Genomic DNA, 24,723 nt, shown 5'->3' with positions numbered 1-24,723 from the left:
GACCCGGTCTTTGAACCAGTCTACTTGGATGAAAGCTGTTGAGCACTCACAGGGAGGAATGAAGTGGTTGAACCCAATTTACATATGTCTCAAATGCTTTTAAATGTTTGTTTAATTCAGGATTTAATTATTTTTCAGAATGTATCTAAAGATCCTGTGTTAAATTAAGTCAGTGAACAAAGAAACCTTGCTTGGAGCTTGAATGGTGAAACAGGAGAAAAAAGTTTTCAATGTGTTTTTAGAAGAGTGGATTCTGTGCCCATCTGTAAGGAAATATGGTGTTCAAGTTGTTGTTATTTATGTTAAATGAAAGTAAATGCAAACAGTCATCTGTGGACTCTTTTGGACTCCTTTGATTTTTTTTCTTTTCTGAAGGGAAGCAATGCTGACTAGTAGGATGTATTTTGGAATTGTATAATTCATCTATTCATCCACAACACGGTCTTTCCATCAGTGAGCTACGTTTTTGGATGTAAAATTTGTGTGTTTTGTAAAACTGCAATGGAAACACATTTCTTTTTGAATCACATCAGTCATGTTATCAACAACTGGATGTTACTACTGGCGGAAAAGATAAAAAATGTGACAAGAGGTGGTAGGAGGTGAGGTTTTTAATGACTTGTCGCGTGTTATTCACAAGTGATTTTAATTGCATTTCTTGTATTAATGGAAACTTTGCAATTGCAGATTTTTTTTACATTTTAATTTTTTTACATTATAATGGAAACACGGCTACTGGCAAGCTGCGTCCACGTCCTTCTTCTTGGTTCAGGAGGGTGGCCTCGTGGTTTAGTCTGGGCAGTTAGTTTGCTTTTGTCATCTGATATTCATCAAGGTCAGTGAACCCCTACTTATTGGCCGTTGATTGGCCAGAAGACATTGGCAGGATGTGATCAATCCTCTACTACTTCATCCAATGAAGGTGGGGATTATTTGGAGGAGATCATAGTTAGTTTTTTAATAATTATAAATGATTAAAGTCCCTAAGGACTACGTTTATAGTGACTGCAGTCTTCATTTGCAACACATACAACAAATGGTTGGATAGGTTTATTTGATATTACTTTACAGAGATGTAGATTTATTTATTTTCATGTTTCAGACACTTTTGAGAAAACTTGCAGGTCATTGAAGTGGAACCATTGAATATAGAATATAGTTAGAAGAACAATGTTGTTCTAGTGATGCCATTGGACCTTTGAACAACATCTGAATGATGGCATCCAGATGTTGGTTCGTGTAACTTGGTTGGAGGTAGTCAACCTCATCTTAGACGGTCCACAGAATAACATAAAAAATGTTGTTACTGCAATGATTTTGATATGGTCTGTTTATGAAAATAAAACTGGATATGAAACAAGAGGGGAGTAGCTTCATTTCTAAAGTTCCACCGCAGAAACAGATCCTTGCATGTTTGTATTGGATTTTGTCTGGACACAAAGTCCAGTATTTTTGCAGAAGAGACAGCAAGTTAATTGAAGATGATGTTTCAGATAACAACTCCTGAGTGGACCATTTTTCTGTGTTAGACCTCAGCTCTCTGTTGCGCTCTACTCTTTCCCTACTCCTTTCTTCTTCTGTCTGTTTCCTTACCCTTCGATCAAGGTCATAAATACATCCAGAGTCTGTGGCTTCCCTCTGTGTGATCACAAACATGACCACTGCGTCACAGTGTCTCTCTGACAGGCAATTTCACTGGAAAGATTATTCTTTGATGTTGGTACGTGATAGCTCTCAGCGTTCTTTTCTGTCACGTGCTGAGGATTTTTGAAGGTGTCTTATCATGATACTTATTTTAGACCAAATTTACAAAGATTAGCACAGGATTATTGCATCTTCTCCCTGATCTATATCTACAGCTCTGTCAGTTTCAAAACAAAACAGCTTTAGATTCAGATAAAGCACACAGTCCCTTGCAAGCATAGCCTAACACGAACAAATACACCCTTCTTTAAAGAAAGCCATGACAACCACCATTTCCAGTTTACCATAAGCGTAGTAATGGATACAGCAAATATGTTGAAGAGGGTGATCTGGCTAGCATTGGGCTTTTATGCATACAGGGTGTTTACAGCAGTAGAGCTACTACCCCATATATGGAGGCTATTTGTTTTTAACACAGTCTTGCAGGGTTTGATTCCTGACCTCTTTAGCAGTAACGTATGGCTTCCGCTGTTGTTTGTGCTGGTTTTCTTTCTAATTACTTTAAAAAAGCAACAGAAACTTAAAAAAGAAGAGTGTGTATGGAGTAATGTGGAATACAGATATGTCGCACAAAAAAACTGAGTAATTCCTGCTAAATATTTTTACAAGCTGTTGAATCCTTATGATCCCACAGCTTAATGTTGTCTTTCTCATCTTTCTAATCCTGATTCATTTTCTTCCCACCACAGCAAGGGAAGAAAACGTTGCCACCTTCCGTGGTTCGGAGTACTTCTGTTATGACCTCTCCCAGAACCCGATCCAAAGCAGCAGCGACGAGATCACTCTGTCCTTCAAGACGTGGCAACGTAACGGCCTCATCCTTCATACAGGGAAGTCAGCTGACTACGTCAACCTGGCTCTAAAGGACGGTGCGGTCTCCCTAGTCATCAACTTGGGTTCTGGAGCATTTGAAGCCATCGTTGAACCGGTCAACGGGAAATTCAATGACAACTCATGGCATGATGTGAAAGTGACCCGGAACTTGCGACAGGTAAGGCCCAGTCTTGGGGAAGATTACTCCACTTGCAGTTAGATTAGAAACCTGTTTATTTTGGTTGCACCATCATGGCAGCACTGTTCATTTCATGCCTCTCCCCCTAACCTGCCTTGTTTTTGTCTGCACAGATGTTCAGATTCATTTCATTTGTTTTATTTGTAATTTTTAGTAAATTCACATCTTACCCAACCCACCTTTATGCCAAGCCTACAGGTACTGGACCCGACTTGGTAAACAAACTCCACTGTATGGTAGATATCATTTAACTCATTGTCGTTCCTTAGTTTGCAATCTCTCTTTTATTCCTCCTGTGTGATTTCTGGCTAAGTTTGCTAAGAATGGTACCAACAGAATTAAATGACTTACTGGGTTCTGAAGTTTTTCCTCACGCTCTTGAGTCTTCTTTTCCGATTGTTTCACTTCAATATCAAACTCTACGTATGTAGAAATCAGGCCGACTCATGCATCGTTATACTGATTAACACAAGGCAAAACACACTGTAGGAGGCAACTGAATCTCACCAAACTAAAGCATTTTACCTGTAATAAATTCTCAGTAACAGTAGTTAATTTGGGAGTACCTTGGACCCATGAGGAGCTCACTCATTAGGTGTTCCTGTAACTGCCTGATAGCCCAATTGCCCAATTACAATGGACCCCTGCCTATTCGCAGTTCAGAATTTGCTGATTTTTTTGTGGATCTGACTCCACTACTTTACTTCTGTGGATTGACCAGTTTAAAAGTTATTGGCAACATGAGAATGGAATTTAGTTATGAATTTACTGGCAAGGCAATGATATAAACATTATTTAACAAAGTAGGTCTGAATTTTCAACTTACCAACATTCATTTAGTATTGAATCAGTAAAGAATTAATAAAGATCAGAAATGTTTAAAAAAATGAAGTTAAACAACATGGACAAGTTTAAGTCCAGTAATATTAAAAATAAGTTTAAAAACTTTATAGAAATTTAAAATAATCAAATACATGTACATTTACAGGATGATGATTTGTATTGAAAGCTATTCAAAATAGCAAAAATGGATTAGAGTCCACAAGTGAAACTCTGACCAGTAAGAAAAGCTATTAAAAAAATTAATTGCTTTGTATTTTATTGGCTATTATGTCACTGAATCTTTGACCATTTCAAATGGTTACATTCTTTTATAACAATGTAACTAAATGCATCAGTAATACCTAATTAGTTACACTAGATTTTTCTCTTCCTACCAAAAAAATGTTTAAATTTTAAATTAGGTATCATGATACCATGTTTTATAATTATATATGTCACAGTTGTTTAGCAGTGAAGCTATCTTTCATAAATTGGTCATTTTTCTTGCTGCACTTCTTCTTTGTCCTGCATGTTTGCTTTTGACTTGTGTGCAATGAAAACTATTTAAGTTGGCTTTTCTTGTTAATGTACAGCAGTAAAATTAGCCAGTTGTTGATTTTAATTATTTTCTTCAACAAGTTGCTTCTGCAATCTGACAGAAAGAATATTAAATTGCTCTTTTTGTGCCCATGGTTGTCAGGTGACGATATCTGTGGATGGGATTTTGACCACCACGGGTTATACCCAGGAGGACTACACCATGCTGGGCTCAGATGACTTCTTCTACGTGGGTGGGAGCCCCAGCACAGCCGACCTGCCGGGATCTCCAGTTAGCAACAACTTCATGGGCTGTCTCAAGGAGGTAATGTAGCATTCTCACAGAGATAAAATGTGTTGCTGCTGAATTTCAATCAGGCCACAAGAAGTCTGTAAGCTTTCACTACAAATCCTGACTGCACAGATGTGGAAATGCATTTTATTAGGTCCATAGAGACACGGTTCAATCCATGACTTTGAGTTTTTGTGGGGGGGGGGGGGGTTATGCTAATTTGGAATAGGTGAAAATGCAGATGGATAGAAACTGTGCAAACCAAAGCTGCAGAGTTGTTAAATTTGAAAGAGGTGGAAGTTGATTAGAAAATAGACATGGATAAATAACATACATAGTGTGCCTTTCCCACTCTTCAACTTCCACTCACCCTTTATTTAGTGACTCATGAACAGTTTTATGGCCTCTATGGAATGGTTATATGTCACTCAACAGCAGTAATTTATAAGGAATAAGTATAAGGTACACAAGTTTGAATTTATTGGTTTCAAATTTTGTGTTCTGAAGAAATATCTTCAGACAGTCCAAGTAGCAGGTGTTGATATTGCTTAACTGGCCTCACTGGCAGGCAATGTGTGGCTTGCAGAGAAATTTCTTGAAGTTTCTAAGCAAAATCTTTTCATCTCAAGGTAACATCTTTCAGGCCTCAGCAAATCTTTTAAAACATCTGGAAAAAAGCAACTTCTGTTCAGTTTTTCCAAACTGATGATATTGGAATCTGCAGATATTCAGAATTGTACGACTTATTTAAATCTACTATTTTCCATATCAAAGCTTCACAGGGTTCCTTAGATTCCATTGTTCTGAGCTTTTTGTCAATCCAATGAGTCGCAGTGTCGCTTACTGGAAGATAAGAAGTTGGTCTCGTCAATTTGAAAGACATTCTACCACTTTTCATTAAGATTTAAGTGAATGTTATGTTTTAGCTTTTCTTAATAAATGCAGCCCTTTGGTTTAAAATTTTACCTGGAGTTCCTGAAGGCGCTATAAAGTATATGATTCACAAAGTGAGTCAGGATTCGCAGGCAGTGCTTTAAACCCACTGCTACTGTGTTTCTGATATTTGGTTTTATTAGTGAGAATTTTGTTCAGGGACGATAACTGAACCTTCAAGCTAAAGGAGAGGGTCCCCTTACATATAATATACTTGAGATTAAATTGATTATATGTATGCAAGCATTAAAATAACTGATTTTTTTCAGTTACTTTTTGTTTCATACTACTAAATCCAAGTGGTACCCCAGCTGAGCAGCAGACTGTTAAAGCTGCTTTTAAAGGTTATTGCATCCTGATACCAATACCCAAGACGTGAAACTTGGCTCAGAGAGTCAACACACACAAACACACCCCCACGTGTGGACAAATATATTTCTCCCTTAAGCTTATGATGTCATATCTTTGCACTTAAGTAGAGCCAGTGGAGTGCACTGTGACTGCAGGGGCTTGGCTTTCTCCATCTCACACACACACACCCACACACACGCCCGCACACACTGAGTGTACAGCATCATATGGCTGCAGGGCGATGGAGGAAGTGGCGCAGCAGCCATTTAATCCCCCTCTGGCCTACTTCCTGCTCTGTGGCACGCTGGGCCTTTTTTCAGTTCTCTGCACCACCCACTCCTGTCATGCATGTGCACAGACACACACATACACATGCACACATAATTAGAGATGTGCACAGCCATGCATTCACTGATTCATGAACCACAGAGTCAAATATGAAAGGTGGTGTCATAGTATGAAAAAGAGAGAAGTATGTTTTTTTGTTTTGTTTTTCCTTTGATGTGAACACAAGCAAAATTCATTAACATACAATGAAGCAGAGTTAAAGGATGCACAATGTTGTAGCGTAATCTTCTGGAAAATGAGTTGCTATTTTAAGGTTTCTTATTTACATTTTTTATACTTTTAAGATGCATACAGTTAATCTTTTTATGCAAGTTCAACTAATTTCTATGCCTCTGGCACACACACTGCATTTAATGAGACGGGGCACAAACTTTTAAAAACCTAGAACTCATCTATAAGCCTCACTGCAGTAAGCTTAAATTTACTATCTGTACTTTATTCCTATATGTGCATTGGATAAGACATAATTTCTGAACAGTTTAAGTTTCTGTTAGATACAGAGGTCTGCAAAAGTAGTGGAGTCATATTGTTGCTTCAGTCGCAGTGTGATATCTATTCCACATTTTTCTTCCTGAACAGGAAGTTACCTGATGTACTATCGCAACCACTTAATGTTGCATCAGATTTAGGGATTATATTATGGCTTTCCTTAACTTTAAGTTGCATTTCAGTCAATTCTAAGGCATTTTATTTAAAGATATGTGGTGATCACAAACTTTTCCTATTGAATCAGTCTGGTTGATGTCAACAATCAAACCACCTGGAGGAATCTAGAGTTTTGGGAAACTGTTTGAGTTATTAAAACATTTTCAGTTAGTCAGAGCATATTTACGCCTAGTTTTCCAGTTTTACTCCAACTAGAAACAAAATTTTGGATAAAAACAAACAATAAAATCTTTCGACTTTAAAAACTTTAAAATGGTAAGCAAATTAATGCTTGCTTAAATTATTATACATTCATCCATATTGGTTTGGTCAGTTTTTTGGTCGCCCCCAAAAAATCCACATGGGTTATTCTGAGCACCCACCTCCCAATCAGGAACCCCACCCAGCCAGCTACCCATCTGCAGCACCCACCAGTTCCCCCAGTCTGCAGTCCGGCACCTCCTCGTTCTTCTCTCTCTACCATTAGGGCTAATTTCCCTGCTGCCAGTGATCTTGTCCTCGCCATCCGCTGTGCAGCATTACGGATAAATGTTTTGTTACCATGGCACCAGGTGCTGGTTGCCCTTGGTAGCTCCTTCGGCTGGCCGGCCCGTGATTATTATGCCTTTCATAACCAGCAATTACAAAAAAAGCCTACCTCTCCGAGCCTACAAAATACATAATGGCCTACAATAACACATAATTGCTGTAATTGTGGTTGTCATTACACCTCCATCAGCCACTCGTATGGAGGCCTCTGGCTGTGGAGCGTATACTGTCGCCAACAAAGAAACACAAAGGAGGAGTTCACGGACCGGATAGCGAGTACAAGCAGAAAAGAGACTGATGATGGCTGTTGTCTGATGACTCTTACTCCTTCACATTGATTTATTATTATTTTACCATCATTTATTCATCATTTCTATGCTGAGGGGACTTTGGAAAAAATAATTTTTTACGCTACTAAATTACACCCAGTGCAACTACAGTTAATAAACCTATCCCTTGCTGATTAAAAAAACACAAAATTAACATATTAGCTGGAGTTAAAGTGTCACGAACTCAGCTTAGGTGTAATCCATGGGCGACTGTGTGATCTACAAGTAAAAATAAGTTGTTTTTCAAAAAAAATCTGCAAAGATTCTCTAAGTCTGATTATTTATTTTTTTAGATGTTAGCATTACAGTCATGTTAAGAGCTTGAATCCACTGTTGTGAAAAATGTCTCCAATGTCTTTTTTTAATTTTTTTTATACTTAACAAATAATGATCATAATCTTCCTAGTTTGTTGGAAGAAGTTGCTCCATGAAGGATGTTTTTATCCCACTATATATTTTCAGCATTCATTGGCAGACTTGAGATAAAACTTAGTCCTTGGAAAAGATGCAGACAGGATGGCTTCACTCATTCCTCTACATATAACTCACCTTTTCTTCTCCAGATGTCATGAACAATTATGAGTAAAAACAACTTTTTGCCAATTTCCTGCTGTCTAATCCTGCACTTCCTCCATAATTTTAGTCTGTCCTTAATGTTTTTCCTGGACAGAAGAGACTTCTTTCCTGCATTCACACCTACCTGCTGCCAGTGCTTTGCAAGCTTTGCCTTGGCAGCAACAACTTCCACAGGAGGAAATAATCCCGGAGCTGTCTGAAGGCTTTCCTTTTTCACTGCAACTGAACTCTGGTTTAAAGTTCTTTGTGATCTAGAACAAAAACTTTGATTTGTAACGTTATTGCAGCGGTTTTGTGCATGTATGAGGCTATTCTACCCAAGATGATTGCATGCTTGTTAGCAACCATTGCCAATCAGTCTACTGTTTTGATTTAAATAATTATTTCAGGTGGAGTCCTTAACAGGTTCACCTGTGCTCATCATTTGACTAATCTACGCTGAAAATAAGTTAGATGATCATCATTGGAAATACTACAGTAAAAGCTAAGTTTGCAAATTTGCAATGAATTAATTTTAGCACAAAAACCAGAAGCTGTATAGGTTGCAAAATGCATTCTCTACCAATTCATTATCGCTTGACCTATAATATATTATGACCTTTTGCTCAGAACAACAACTGTGAATGTTATATAAAGATGGTAAATCAGCATCAAAACTTGTCTGTGCAGACTCAGGCAGTCACTGAGAAAGCCTCAGAGAAACACAAAGGAAGAGCAACTCTGCAGAACCATAGTTAGATGAAAATTTGAGCAGTTAAATTAGTCCCAGTGCTTAATCACTGGTCAGGTTTTCTTATTTATTTTTTAACAGATTCAGCCTGAATAACCCATGCATATCCATGTACTCGGAGCTTGTCTCTATCAAATTAAACAAGTCAGTTTCTAAAGGTGCCATCATTATACTGGACTGACTGAGTGGGCTATTGGCTCAGTTTGTGATCCTCTGCAAAGCAAACCCTGCCCCCCTGTGGACAAGAGCACACACTGTCAGGGATTTGATGTTGCAAAACACTCCTCAGAGAGTCTCGTGTCAGAACCATGTGATCATTGATACTACAAGACCAACACCAGCAGCAAGGTGTTGGTTGCAGGTGTGTCTATTTGACGATTACAAGGATATGCAGATATTTCTGCTGAAGCAGATATTTATGCGCTAAGCATATATTAAGCAAAAAAAATCTTACATCTGCTTCACAAAGAGAATAAGACTAAGAACATTTCTTTTCTTAGAAGAAAATGTTTTTCTTTCATATTTCTTAAGTTTATAAGGAAAAGCTTAGTCTGTTTTGTGGGACCACAGGTTGAGAGAGTGTGTGACTTTTGTAGGATTTCTCAGGTGGAGATAACACCTGAGTCTGTGCTGGTTGGCAATCCAGAGAGGTAATTTCAAGCCTCAGTCATATTGTGTAACAGTACTCGTTCTCACACACTGATAAGGGACTGTGCTTGTGTAATGATGTGTGTCCTAGACGCCTGGTCAGAGAGATAATTCTGTGATGGATTTCTTTCATCTGACCATTGTCGAACATTTTCCCTCACCTCTGCTGCTCACACACGCGTCTTCAAATTTCCATGCATGTTTGTGTGCACATGCATGCTTTCTTCGCTCAGAGCGGGTATTCCTCGAGCTTCATTCTCATGTTAACCTGCCGCCGGATCTGCAAAGTGCTGATAAAGCTCCCTCTGCGTGTTGAAAGGCTCTTTCTGTACATATTGTTTGGAGGTGGCAGAAAGCTGAAAGTGACTTGTCAAATTGTCAGCTATACCCTCCGTTTGTCCCTCCTCCTTTCCATATGTTCCTTTTTGTAATGATTTATGACATGTTCTATTTGTGAGTGTACAAATGTGTGCTGCATCCACACCAACAGAGTGTGCATGTTGGAGTCGATCATGATGTTTTCAATTTTGTAGTAATTGTGCATTTCTCACCACAGAATATACTCACTATCAATATTTCTGCTTCTTTTTTTGACATACTTGAAACATTAATACAATGTCAAAGGTATCATGAGTGAATAACAACAACAATTTTTAAATAATTTAAATTATTAAGGAATAAAGCTATCCAAACCACCTTGACCCTGTGTAAAAATATAACAACCCATTCATAAATAATGACTTAACTGATGAACCACAACCTGGCCTGATTACCTCCTAGATTAATTGAATCAATAAATCACCTAACTAGAACAAGAACTTTCTTGACAATGTGAAGTAGATAAAACTGTCTTAAGAAGCAGGAACATCATGCTGTGATCTAAAGAAATTCAACAAAATTAAAGAAATCAATCTGCAAAGGGATACAAAGTAATGCATAAGGTTTCGGGACTAGAATGTGTCTTATAGTAAGAAAGCATTGAACAGTTATGAACCTTCTTAGGAGACACTGGCCTGCCAAAAATACCCATAAACTCATCCAAGCTCTTATACAAACCATAAAACCATGCACACATTTCCTCCCAAATATTCTGATTATCATTCAGATTTGAAAAAAAATATTGAGACTGAGAAGAGAGAAGTGGATTTTTTTAGGTGGAAGTTGTACGTATGTGAAAACAATAGCAGAGCAGATAAACAGCCATCCCTAGTGGTAGTCATGTGATGATCTGGAGCAAGTTTGCTTTAGGAACTCAATGACTTACAACTATTGATTGAACCATAAATTCTTGGAAAACAGTTGTCATAGTCTTTATTAATGAATTCCTTGTCGACTGAAGCTAAACTACGCTGTCTGTTTTGAGTTTTCAGCAGAAGATGATGTCCGTCTTTCTTTGACAATTGAAAAAATTTAACTTATTATTTGGGATGAACATTAGCTTCTCTAATCTACATTATTTTTCATGATTAACCCAGCAGTCTAAATAAAATCTAACCCAATAAATAAGTTATTTTCCTGAAGTCACAAAAATCTTTTCAGTTGTTTAATCATAAAATAATATTTTTTCTTCCCAGACCATTATAAGATTCTCATTGTATGTGCAATTGAGTGAAAATAGCAAGGTTCCACAACATTGACACAAAACAGTAAAGTAAAATATATGTAAAACATGCATAGACAAAAGCAACACTCATTACGTACATGATAACAAGTTAAGATGCTGCCAGTTGACTGTCATTGCCAGAAAAAATATTTTAAAAAGAAGAAACAGGCTGAGAAGATTCCTCTTTTTTCTGAGTTTATTTAGGATTGCATTTGTGTATAAATTATTATTTGGTTAAATGGAGCCAATATGTTCTTCAGCAAAGCAACAGAAACATGTTTTCCCATGTTCTTCTATAAATTCTGGTTTGTTTCTCATATTGCTCTTTCTCTTCTAGAAAGACTTTTGTTTTTGTGTCTCAGCTTCCTCAGTCTGGGTGCAGGTGTCGCTTATCGTAGTCCTCCAACACTTCCCAAGACTAGACTGATACTTTCTTTTATTTCATTTTGGAAAGAAGAGACTGAAGCTGTTCACTCTGAGAAAAAGAGGTGGCTCTTTATGAATTGTTGGAAAATCCAATATATCGACTGGAGCAGTGAGAGAAGAAAAAAAAACTAAACAAAGGGGAAGGAAAGAACACAAAGAAAGAGAGGGAGAAAAGGAGAGGACTATTTTCTGTGCAGTCCCTCAGCTCCCTTAGGGATGATCTGATTTACTGTCAAATGTGCAGCTGGATTATCAATATTCTGAGCCAAGACCCTCAATCTATCCTCACATCCAGCAGAGCTGTGGTATCTGAGATGTTCAAATAAAACAGGAAAAGCAAACAGAGCAGAGGCTGTTTGTCTTGTTCATGTCTGTGAACCCACCAAAGACAGACTCAGAGTGTTTCTCTGTCCCGAGAATTAGAGGAGAAAAAAAAAAGAGGCCTTCAATTTTCCACTCGAGCAGATTTCAATTTCCACACTCATCCCCCTCCGTGACTCCAGCCTCCCTTTGTTCACGACAACATTTAGGCTGCTGGGATGAAAGAGACTGTTTCTCAATCATTTTTTTCCCATCAAATGGAGTAACCGCATGTGTTTGGAAGCAGCTTTGGGATACAAATGAATTAGGAATAACTGGAAGTCTGCACCATCATCTGTATTTTCCTTTTTGCCAAATACTTTACTAGACAAAGGAGCAGAAACACCATGGATGAGAAGATAAAAATTAGCTACATTTTTATTGATGCATTTTAACTTGTAAGGTTAAAAATGAACAAAACTTGACTGACAGAGAAGTTGTTGGGTTAAAATACAAACTCATAATTAGCTTCTGCTACGGAAAAAAAAAATACTTCACATCTGCTTGATGGTCTGTTTTCACCATGGTTGTGAGAACTTAACATGCCATTATGTTGACAGAAAGTATTTATTTTAAAGAAAAACAAAGCTAAACTATATACATGCATGTTAAAGAAGACATTATATACAGTCATTTTAATTTGAGAAGGATGTTTTTCCTGTGTTCAGTGGTAATCAATTCTCCTGACACCAGTTAACTTAGAATGCACTGCAGAGAAAGGACAAAGGATGATTTGATATCAATAGGAAAACAATTTCTTTTTCAGATAAACGTTAAGAATGACTAGATGGATATGCAGCACACAGACCTTAAAGCCTTGAGCAAAACACATTATTCAGAGGCGAATGAGAAATGATTAGACTACCTACAAAAAAAGAAAGAAAATGTAAACATCATAAATTTTCCAAAAGGATTTGAATAAATGATAATAAATTCCAGATTTTCCTTCAGCCTGTCTCAGGAAAAAAGTAGCATAGCATTGTGGAATATTCTTGTTTATCCACTCCCTTCTTAACAATGACCAACAATTTTGACACATTTCAGTCCCGTTTCTGTGCTCACCATTTCTGTGTCAAAATATTAAACGATATACACATAAATATATGTGGATATCGTCATATCCACATATAACTATATGGTTAATGGACTATTAACCATTCCAAGCATGTTTTTCAAGGTCTTGGCTGCAAACCAAAACTACAAAATGTCCATAATCCATTGTTACCAAAATATCTTAACAAGTAACTGAAAAAATGGTGTATGTTTCCTAAATAGGGAATCGTTTATCTCTAAGTTGAGTATTAGAATCGTGTCATTAAATTTACAAAAATTCTGAGGAGGAAATTGCTTGAAGAACACCTATAAAGGCAGATAATATTCTTAATGCAGGATACAATAAGATAATAGCAAAATAAATCAGTGGGGTGGAAAACTCAATGTTCTCAAAGAACACCGAATAATGAATCCCAATCTGTGTAACATGGTGCTTTTTGTCTCCAGTAGGAGCAAATATCGGTGTGTTTCAATAATAAAGTTAATAAAAGCAGGGAAACTGAGGTGGATTTAAATTACCTCTTTTATCAACAAATAAGTATTCAACTGAATGCATCATAATGTTATCTCTTCCAGGTGATGCATCATCATAATAAAACTGTCAGAAACAAAGCAGGAAAAAGTGAGGGAGCAAAAAGATGGGTGTATGATCTCTCTGTCCTTCATAATGGATCAATAACAAGACTGTCTGTGCAAACTGGATAAACTTCAGTTTATTCCTAATCTCTTGTTTAATATTGCAGGTACAAAAAAAACTTTTGGGAAAAATTGTAGTAGATCCTGACTATGGTTTTCTGAGGTAATTCCTTGTCCAACAGCGATTGATCCAGTCCTGGTTTTAGATGCAGAGCCATCTAAGGGATCGGAGGTTGTGGCTGTCCAGCTTTGTCTTGCTTTGTGAAATTCCTTCAGATCCTTTGATGATGTTCTAGTGTACGGAGGGAAAAGTATATAAAATCTTAAATTTTTTTGTGAAAAACATTTTATATATCAATGCTCATTTACGCTTATGTGGGCACAATCAAGCGCAAACTGGATTTTGGGTTTGATATTTTCTGTAAAGATATAAACATTAACATATTAACATATCAAAGCCAACATTGACAGTCATTCCAAAACCCACAAACACTTTCACAACCTCAGATACATCATCCAAATGCTCATCATGAGTAACATAAAAAAAAGAACACTATGCAAATCATAGTTACTTGTGGGTTAAGCTTAACATATTTTAAATTATGTCTCATTCATTTTATTGGGGGGTGGAACAGGAATATAACCCACAGGATTTTTCTGAATAACTTTGCCATGTAATGCTATTTGCTTCTTCAAGTTGTGAGAGTTTCCACAAGAATTTTGTTTGCTCAGTTGGTAAATTCTGTAATCTTTGATCCTTCAACAGGCGCAATTGTTCGTTGTGAGATCCCCAGTCAGTCTCGTTTATGTATTTAACTCTCATATCCAACACCATCGGATTTAGGCATTAATATTTGTGTTGATAGAAAGACCTAAGAGATTTTGCTCTGATCATTTTCATTATAAAATCTTTTGTTGTCTGTCATAAACCTGTTTTAGTTGCAGATCTTCATCCAAAATCTTTAGGTTCACACTGTGAGGAGGGCTGAGAAGAGCTTTACCTCATCAAATATTTTGCTTTATCACAGGGCTTGCTATTTTTGGGAAAATAAACTAGCAAAAATAGCCAAAATTGTTCCTACCTTACCTGACTTTCCTTAGGTAAAATAAATTGGTCTTAGATGTGTCATTTTCATCTTTGGTTATTTTGGGTATTTTATTTAAACTGTTAAATATTGTGGAAATGTACGAGTACTGAGATAAAATACATCTCTCATCATTATTTAGAATCCTTAATAATAGGTTAAGCTATGTATTTTTTCAAATGGAGAATGTGTCCGTCATTATATAGTCTGAATAGTCATGCTGTTAATTAACTGGAGCTTGAATAGAAATTCATTTTCACAGATGAGGACTGTATTCATCTGGAAAACCCAGATAATTTTTTTTCAAATTCTTTGTCTAATTGCAAAAACAGAAATTGAAGTGACGTTGTTTTAATGTCATGCTTTTCAGCTGATTGTGACTTCATTGTTGCATTTAGAGAAGAGTACCCAAATCCATAATTTACTCATCACAGGTGGTGTACAAGAACAATGACATCCGTTTGGAGTTGTCCCGGATGGCTCGGATTCTGGATCCAAAGATGAAAATCCAAGGTGAGGTGTCCTACACATGTGAGAATGTGGCCACATTGGACCCAATCTCCTTTGAGACTCCAGAGGCGTACATCAGCCTCCCCAAGTGGAATACCAAGAGGATGGGATCAATCTCTTTCGACTTCCGCACGACTGAGCCCAATGGACTCATCCTCTTCACTCACGGAAAGCGACAGGAACGCAAAGATGCTGCTCGCAGCCAGAAAAACACCAAGGTTAGTTTGTGACCCCTGAAATATATTTTTTTTTTAATTTTTGCTCCCATTACTACAATGTTCCTCTCACCATCTCTGCAAATGCAGGATGTTGTAAGACCAAAAAACATGGTGCTTTTCCTTATTGGTGTGTTCTGGTTTTCCTGCACAGGTGGATTTTTTTGCTGTGGAGCTCCTAGATGGGAGCTTGTACCTACTATTGGATATGGGCTCAGGGACAATAAAGGTGAAAGCCACCCAGACAAAAGTGAATGATGGGGCATGGTACCATGTGGACATTCAGAGAGATGGACGCTCTGGTAAGCAAAGTAGCTGTTTGTAGAAATGGGAATTGCTGTTGATGAGTTAGACTCACTGCCTTTATAATTAAGCACTCAATATATGCCTACATAACATATGCCTACCAACTATTTTGTTTAGTAGGAGCAGCCAACCTAGCTTTATCCAAGCCCACTATGTGACCCCTATCAAACTTTATTAGTACTGATAATGTGTGTCCCAGAACTCATCTGTCTGCAGATCTTCATGTTGTTCTGAATGTCAGATAATTGAGGAAATGCCTCTAAGACTAACGCCAACTTGTGCTAGTTGTAGACAGCCCAGCTCCTTCACATCAAATCATTCACATCTACATGTTCAATCTTAATCTTAAACATCTAAGATTAAAATGGTCAGATGTTAACCATTATTTAAAGAAAATATAAGTAAAAGTTACCATAGAATTGCACAAAAAAATCTGTGAGGGACGGCGGAATCCCAGCTCGAAATTCCGTGAAAGAGGTGTACAGAGCTTTGTGCCAGAAGCCCATTAAAATGCTGTCTGCATCGTTTTAAACTGTGTGATTGTGAGTGTGAGTGGGAATAAAAATAGCAATAGGTATTTTATTCCATATAACACAGTAGGAGTGTAACAGGTAAACCTTTTATGGATGCAAACTCGACTAAAAACCCACCTGTTTAGGACTGTATTTGAAACGTAATCAATTACAAATGTATTGATTGAACTTGACTTAATGTCGTGTTTTGATTGTTGATTTTATGTTGCGCAGTGTTTCTGTATTTGATATGATGTAAAGCATTTTGAAATGCCTTGCTGCTGAAATGTGCTATACAGATAAAATTTGATTGATTTGATTGATTGAAAAGTGACCAGTAATGTGTACTTGAGTCAGTGACTTAGACTCCAATTACACACTGAAAGCTTTTTCAGGAAACCCATAGTCAGTAAAGTTTCAAATTGGACCTTTTTTATTCCTGCTTTGCTCGGCGTACCTCTACAGAGCTTCATATTCTTTACAGGTTCTAAATATCCTCATAAAATTAGGGCATCCCTAATCTTAACCACTAGTTGAGGTTGTCAGACAAAAATCTTGATTTTTTTCTAGCAGCAAAAACTTCCAAAGCACCACAGTGCCTAATATTGAGTTTCTAGCTCTATAAGGTCCAATGGTAAATCCAAGACTTAATGCCTTGGCTTTTAGCCCCAAAGAAGCACTGCACACCTCAATTTAAGCCCCAGAACTAACAGTTGAAAATGCAATGGTTCATGTATCAAATGAACAAATATTTAGAACACTCAAAGTATTTTCTACCCACAATGTCAAACCAGTGGTCGTGTGGAGGGCATTACACTACATTTTTTCTGATGTGTTGCTCCAGCTGTTGTTTTTTGTTAACTTGTCCTATCCCTGACTGCCTTAGGCACCATCTCTGTAAACAGCAGACGGACGCCATTTACAGCCAGTGGTGAGAGTGAAATTCTGGACCTGGAGGGAGACATGTATCTGGGAGGCCTTCCAGTTGACCGCTCCAACCTCATTCTGCCCACCGAGCTCTGGACGGCAATGCTCAACTACGGCTACGTCGGGTGCATCCGTGACCTTTTTATTGATGGTCGCAGCAAGGACATCCGTCAGATCGCAGAGGCCCAAAATGGTGCCGGTATCAAACCCTCATGCAACAAGCAGCAAGGAAAGCAGTGCGAGAGCTATCCATGCAAAAACCGGGGAGTCTGCAAAGAGGGTTGGAACCGATTCATCTGTGACTGCACTGGCACCGGTTACTGGTCACGTACCTGTGAGAGAGGTAAACTGGGATTTGGATTTGCATTTTGTGTGCCTTTATGTGAAAACGGTAGTGAATTATAGTTTAAATCAGAGGAAATGTAGTAACATGAAAAAGAAATATGGCCAAAAAAGCAGAAGGTGTTAGTTACTTAAACCGCAGTAATGGTCTGAGATTCAAATTTACACATGTGACATTAAAATTACTTGCACCGAGTTCAAAAATACCCTCACCTAATTACAGCAACTCGTCATATGACTGAATCTAAAACATGACTTGAAATGAGGAGGAGCTGAGGAACAAATCCTGACAGGTTTTTCTAAAATAGGATATCCAAATACACATAAAGATAACTGCAATCCAACATTAAAATTAGGTTAGATGAAAAGCATAGCTGATACCGGTAATCCAGTTTTTGTTTTTTGGAGTGCTTGAGTTTTTGTTGATGCTGCAACTCAAGTCAACCTAGAAACAACATTATTAGCTCCAAACAGAAAATAAAACCTCTCTGGTTACAATGAAAGTATCTATCAATGTCCCTCATCATAGGCAGATTGTTCAAATACCTTGACTTTTTTATTTTATTTTTATTTTTTACTTTTTCCATTTCAAACCAAATGATTGCATAATATTTTTATATCTACTTTTATGTAAAGGCAGCATATAGTCAACTAAAAGCTTAAGTCAAACAAGTCACCACCTAAATAGACATGTTTTGATCTCAATGTTTGGAGGCTGTTTGCATCCTGCTGCTATGCTCTGTGTAAAACCTTCTTATTGATGTATTAAACAAGCGAATCATAGATTACAACACACTCTCACCTGAGTAAAAATGTTCTGCTCTCCTTCATCCTTCTGCCTCTTCATAATCTCACCACCGTCCGACTTTACCGCTGAGCTGACTGCAGACGTTGTCTTCAGAGAGATGTAAATTAATTCCTAATCCGTTTACAGCTGACACACAATTTTTCTGTTCAGTATTGAGTCTCTCCTGAATTCACCACACAGTTGTAAAGAAGGTCTTCCCAAGGCCAGGAACCTACTAGGAGAAAAACTTTCATAATTAATGAGCTTCTGTGAACAAACCATTTGGCGCACAACATCCACAGTGCTTCAAGAATGCTTCTCTTTTTACATGTTCTTATGTTGCTTATTAAATTAATCTCTTTCCTCAAACTTCTGCTCAAAAACACCCCATTATGACAAAGTGGAAACAGTTTTTGAGTGTTTTGCAATTTATAAAAATAGAAATTCAAAATATTTTATTTATTTCTGATAACCAGAGTTTTCACTTGTATCAAAAGCGTTTTTCCGTAACATGGGGGGTGACATTTATCATCGTATCATTATATTTTAACAACATATTGTTTCAGCTGTATTAAATAATGACTGAATAAACAGAAAATTGTGGTGCTGTCACATTATTAAACTGAGACATATTCAGAAAAATAAAACAATATCCTATTAGGTTGCTGAATAGAAAACAATGATAAAGAGAACAAAATATCTGAACCAATTAATCCCCCATGAACAGAGTTGTGTTGAGACAAAAACACGGTGGACCGCAGACATTACTTGCCATTCCATGTCCAAGAAGTGGACATTAGCTGTGATAGAGCTGTCTCCTCTCAGCTCAGTCTACAATTAGTAGTGAGAGAGACACTTTGTTAGTTGTGCTTTCAATTTATCTTCCTTCTTGTTGTAGCATTCCTATAAACGAGAGGTTATGGTTGTTCTTGAAAGATAACTTTAAATTGGCATTGTGTCTTTTTCCATCATATAATTTTTTTTTTTGTGTACTTCACTTTTCTGACATTACATCTTTACCTTCGTAGCACATCAATAATTTTTGTTGAGAAGTTGTCTGCTCCGCCAAGCAACACGGCTGAATGAGCACTATTAAGGTGATAACTTAAGGAGCTTGTTGAGTGATTTTATATTTAAAAACAAAACTGTATAAAGTGCATGTTGCATCCTACACCAGACTATGTTTGACCTGTTTCATTTTTATGTTCTGTGATGCCTCCACCATAATTTATTATCTTACAACTGATTCCAGTTAAGGTAGGTAGGCAGTGATAAAGAGACCAAAAGGCACCTAACCACGAGAAACCTCAGTGTGTCAGTCAGAGAAAACTGTCCTGTACGCCTGATTAATTTCCTTCTTGTGTTGAGACAGTTTATTAAAGATTGATCAAAGATGGAAACCAATACTCACATTCCTAACCTTTCAAATTGTTCTCATTTCCTTTAGCATATCAAATAGCCACTTTCTGATCATATTTCCTAATTAAGTTTTTTTTTTCTCCCCCTGATTTTCCCCATCCGGTTACCTACTGAATAATACTAATGTCTCTGACTACCATGATTACTTTGGAAAAGAGAAGATGCAGGTCATCATGGGTCAATCTGATTAGAAACATTTTCTAAAAGATTTTTAAAATTAATTTCACTATCAGGAGATAGTATTTGCCTTTTATATTTTGATGAGTAAAACCAGCTCCTGTATGTTTTTAATCATTATTACATTCATCTTAAATAAACTTTGACCTTCTTTTTGTTTTTTTCTTAAAGGAAATTAGTTGCACTTTTCAACTGTCATTATTAATAATTTATGAAACTCCAGGTTTATCTAAAGGGAGCATATTATCAGGATTTTGTTTTTGCTGTTATTACAGATGAGATTTAAGAGTTACCAGGTACACTGATGTCATTTCCTACTGTATCAGAAATGATCGGATATTTTCCTGCCTCTTCAGAATCAGATCTGTCATGTCGAGCTGATTTACTTCTCTGGTAATAAAGTGTTAAAGTAGAGCTGAGGATGAGCAGCGGCAGCCAGGCGAACTGTGGAGATGGAGGAACCCATTTGCATTTATATAGAACTGTGCATTTAAAGTGAGGCGAAAGGTGTAGGGTTACTTTTCAGTCACTGTGGCCATGAGGTGATGCTTGTTTTTACAAAAAGAAAACTTCAGTCATTATAAACTGTTGGTTTCATTTCTGCACTGCAGTATGTTATGCTTTTTGGCCAAGAGTTGTTATTATTATTATTATTATTATTATTATTATTATCTAAATCCATTTCAGAAATACTTTTATATATGGTAATGTCATTCTTTAAAATACATTAGTTTTGACAACCATTATTTCATTCTGATTAAAACCCACACCTCAGTTCATTAGAAAACTTTAGTAATATGACTACATAAGATCAATAAAATAAGGATTTTACATGAGAAATTTTAGCCTGCTGAAACATAACATATAGTATATGTATTTAATACTTGATAGGCGACCTCTTTACAAGAATTACTACTTGTGGTGTGTCATGGAGGTAATCATCTTATGGGACTGTTGAGCTGTTAAGGAAGCCCAGCAATTATTATTATTATTATTGTTTGATACACCTGTAATAATACACAGTGCATGGAGGTCTTAGACATTTTAAGTATATTAATTGTGTGGACACCCTCTGTCTCCCAAGCAGCTGCGTCCAAGTAAACAAGAAATGTCGGACTTAATCTGACAGGCCACATCGCAGCTGGAACGAGGGCTTAAATAGTAATGCGACATACACCTTCTCAGTCTCAGCTGCCTTCCTCTACCCTATCTGCAGAAAAACATGTTGACAAAGAACATGTCAAGTCTTTAATTCAAACCTGATATGCGCCGAATTTTTGTGCAAAACACTTTATAAAGCTTAAATGATTATTTCAAGCTTGATGTTTAACGTTTAAATTTGCGATATGTTTTGGCAATATATTTTGGCAAGATTATGGAGACTTTGTCTCCCCCAAGTGGCCTTTTGACACCCCTGCACTCTACATATCATGCAGTAAAAGGGAACAAAAGGACATTTAGAGGACACCTAGTGCTTCAGCACATTGTTAGATCGTTTATCATATTAGATTCTTGTGACATGAACAATAATCACGTCTGATTCATTTCAACAGAAGGCCCAAAAAGGAAACCAGCCATGCTGTTCAGCTGGGGACAAACAGCACCTGGAAAAAACTAGAGCTTTCAAAGCACATTTGTTAAATCCAGGAAACAATAAATAAAATTTCAATAAAATGTTAATTTAAATAAATGAACTGTATATCAGCGTATCTTTTGTGTAGATACTACACATCAGACATCACCAAAGAGGATTATAAAAGTTTTGTTGTTTTTTTCTTTATGTCTGAAGGTTTCAAATTCTCCTAAATTCAAGATTTGAAAATGGTATAAATTTTTCACCTTTTCTCGTGCTTGTGGGCATTTTATTTGGACTTTATGTGACAGGCGTTTTAGCATTAAAAATATGCTGGAACTCTTATTTATAGTGATCTATGGACAATGTCAAAACTTTTTGAATTTTTCAAAGAGCATCACAACATTTGTAGAAAGGGTTTTTTGATCAACAGACATTCTGAAAAAATCAAAACACAATAGATCTCAGGATTCCACTTTATGAAACATAAGATTCTTTTGACTAGACCCAGGGTTCTGACAAACATTTTAAAGAGACTGGAGGAAAAGCTGTTTTTTTCTCATGATTGGGTCACTAACTCCTTGAGTGCCAGTGGAATGCCAGTTCTTGAATGCCAGTGGCCTGCAATTTGTGGATGCATTATTGCTCCCAGACACCTGAATTGTAAGGCTGAACTACCTCCTTGGGATGTCAGCTAGTTTTGCAAATGCCTGGTAATTAACCATTTATTTGAGTCAAGTTTGTTAGAGCGGGAATGCATTGAAAAGTTGCACAGCAGTGGCCCTCAAGAACTGGACATGCTGCTCCCTGTTGTAAGGGAAAGGTCAAATTCATCATTCATCTGGTCTCTCTCCCACAGAGGCCTCCATTCTCTCCTATGATGGAAGCATGTACATGAAGGTGGTGATGCCAACTGTCATGCACACCGAGGCTGAAGATGTCTCCCTGCGGTTCCGTTCGCAGCGGGCCTACGGCCTCCTCATGGCCACCACCTCCCAGGACTCGGCCGACACACTGCGGCTCGAGTTGGATGGGAGCCGTGTCAAACTCACAGTCAACCTAGGTATCGTATAACCAAAACACCTGCAGCACCAGCAGCTCTTTCTTCATTCATTTGCCCCCACATCTCCATCTTCGCCATGAGACGCTTTATCTTCCAGGGGTAACGTCTCTGATTCATTGGTTTTTCTCTCTTCTATCATCCCTTTAATACTTCCAGTGACCTTAAATTTTGAAATAGACTTATAGTTTATATTTTCTCTCTTGTTTGCATGAGTAATAAAAACAGGTTCTGCACACAGGTGTTATTCTATGTCTAAAACAATTTAGATAATCTCTGACACAAGAAATAGAATTTCTTTACAGAATCATTGAGACAGTTACAGCACAAATACCCAGAATATTATAGCTTCTGAGTCTATCAGTGAGAACAATTGAATTTCTGCATTTCTCACTAACTCCAGATCATGTCTTTTGTTTGCTAACAGCAGTATCTTTAATGAACTGTGTGCTTTCTCAGTGTCTTGTTCTTTCCATTCTCCTGTCAGCTTCATTCTTCCATCATGCTGTGTCAAAAGATGGTATTCACCCCTTCAAAGGCCTTAAGCCTGCGGCCCGTCAGGCGAACAGCCCGAGAACAGAGCCCAGCAAAACCTGCAGCTGGCTGCGACCCCATGAACCTCCAAACACTGAGGTTCTTATTTTAATTTGTACAGTAAATTCTACATACATATATCTGTTTTTGTAGAACATTTAGGATTGATAGCGTTAACAGGTGTTAGATGATCTATAAATCCCATTTAGATCATTTTCTCACTGATTACATTTATCCCTATCAGTTATTAAGCCACTTAGATTTCCTTCTGTGCTCATAATGGCCTGTAGTTTCTTCCTAAAAAGGATAGACCTTCCCAGTTTGAGCTTCTGGTGCAGCTTAGAACCAAACATAGTAGCCGAGTAGCACTCTAGACTTCACAAGTGGGGATCCGGTGCCTCTGTATGGTGCTGGTGCTGATTGGATCGAGGCTGTTTGCTCCCACTTTTCTGTTGCGGTTGACGACACATGACCCACCAGCCACGTGGTGACCAACCCACAATGTCCTCACAGCTGTTGGCAGCAGCTGGACAGGCTTTGCATTGCACCATTTAACTCTATTCTCTCCATGAAAAGCTAATCAACCTGCTTTTCTCCTGCTTTACAAAAATTTGTGACTTGGAAACAAAAGAATGCAGCAAACATTTCATCTTTGCCATTGGGTTGGAAAAACCTCGTAGCTGGTACCATAAGTGGCCATTTTAAAGTAAAGAAAAAAACGAAAATGTTAAGCCTAAACTTTATGAAAAAACTAACTCTTTACCTTCTTCTGTCTATGTTTTTTTTCTGATCAATTGGTATGAAATTAAAGATAAGAATCTAAGGAAATAAAATGGCTACTCTCCTGCATGTGTGCGTCCCCGGAAGGGTGGACTTCTTGTTTTTGGATGTCTGCAGCTATAACCTTGAAGGATGCAATTTCATCTGTCATTTATTCTTCCCCATCTAGACTGTATCAGGATAAACTGTAACTCCAGTAAGTTAACATTCAAGTTTCATTTTGTTGTACTTGTTGTCTTCTTATATCTGCTCTGCACTGCCTTCCACCTTACTGTAATCTTTATTATGTGAATATTGAGTTTGTGTCAGTTTTGAGTAAAAAAATTGAGATTAGAAAATGTTCCTTTTGGTGGACATCTGAAGGGTTTATAGTCTTTATTCTGATATTATTTATTTCAATAATTACAAACAAATAACCAAACAAAACCAACCTTCATGAAAGAAGAGTTGCACTGACCATTTGAGGACCAAAGGTTGGGATTGCTATTTATGCCTTACAGGCTCAGTAATGGTGGAATAGTGAATGAAAACCTTATTAATACAAATTCTCAAACTAAAGGCATACTAATTAAACCCCCAGGTTTATAAAAGAAGGGATTTTACCATCTTAATGTCATCCAACTTACTGCATATAAACAAAAGTTCAAAATTCCTTCTAATCTTAACACATAAATATTCAAGGTGATCAGTGGTGATCCTGAAACTAAATATGTTGGAAAAGCAGTGCAAAAAAAAAGAAAAATCAGACTATATCATGAGGACCTTGTAATTTATTCCTTATCCATGTGGTTCTATCAGCTGTTGATGTGTGTTGGTTCTTGATGCAGTGCCTTCAGAGGGATAGGAGGTCAAAGACTTCCAGCCTAGGCTCGCTCCATAAAATTCACTCAAATTCCTGGAGTGGTATAATGATGTTCAGTATTATAGAAGCAGAAATATGGA

At 37.3% G+C, this 24,723-nt stretch overlaps 1 protein-coding gene across 11 annotated transcripts in view; it reads left to right on the top strand.

Annotated features, from left to right (window-relative positions):
- nrxn3a (neurexin 3a) overlaps window positions 1–24,723 on the top strand; it is a 126,918-nt gene that overhangs the window by 60,414 nt on the left and 41,781 nt on the right. For all 11 annotated transcript variants that reach the window (XR_004336748.1, XR_004336746.1, XR_004336747.1 and 8 more), the window contains exons 6-12: window positions 2,394–2,695; window positions 4,239–4,400; window positions 15,074–15,367; window positions 15,519–15,666; window positions 17,069–17,452; window positions 22,267–22,470; window positions 23,951–23,977. Coding sequence is in view for 7 of the 11 variants with exons in the window: in XM_032546662.1 (XP_032402553.1) it covers window positions 2,394–2,695; window positions 4,239–4,400; window positions 15,074–15,367; window positions 15,519–15,666; window positions 17,069–17,452; window positions 22,267–22,470; window positions 23,951–23,977 (1,521 nt within the window). In the remaining 4 variants the exon portion in view is untranslated. The remainder of the gene's footprint in view (window positions 1–2,393; window positions 2,696–4,238; window positions 4,401–15,073; window positions 15,368–15,518; window positions 15,667–17,068; window positions 17,453–22,266; window positions 22,471–23,950; window positions 23,978–24,723) is intronic.

Source organism: Xiphophorus hellerii, chromosome 19, assembly GCF_003331165.1.
Source record: "Xiphophorus hellerii strain 12219 chromosome 19, Xiphophorus_hellerii-4.1, whole genome shotgun sequence".
Lineage (NCBI taxonomy): Eukaryota > Metazoa > Chordata > Actinopteri > Cyprinodontiformes > Poeciliidae > Xiphophorus > Xiphophorus hellerii.
Note: the sequence above shows the minus strand (reverse complement) of the source record. Positions and strands in the feature narration are given on the sequence as shown.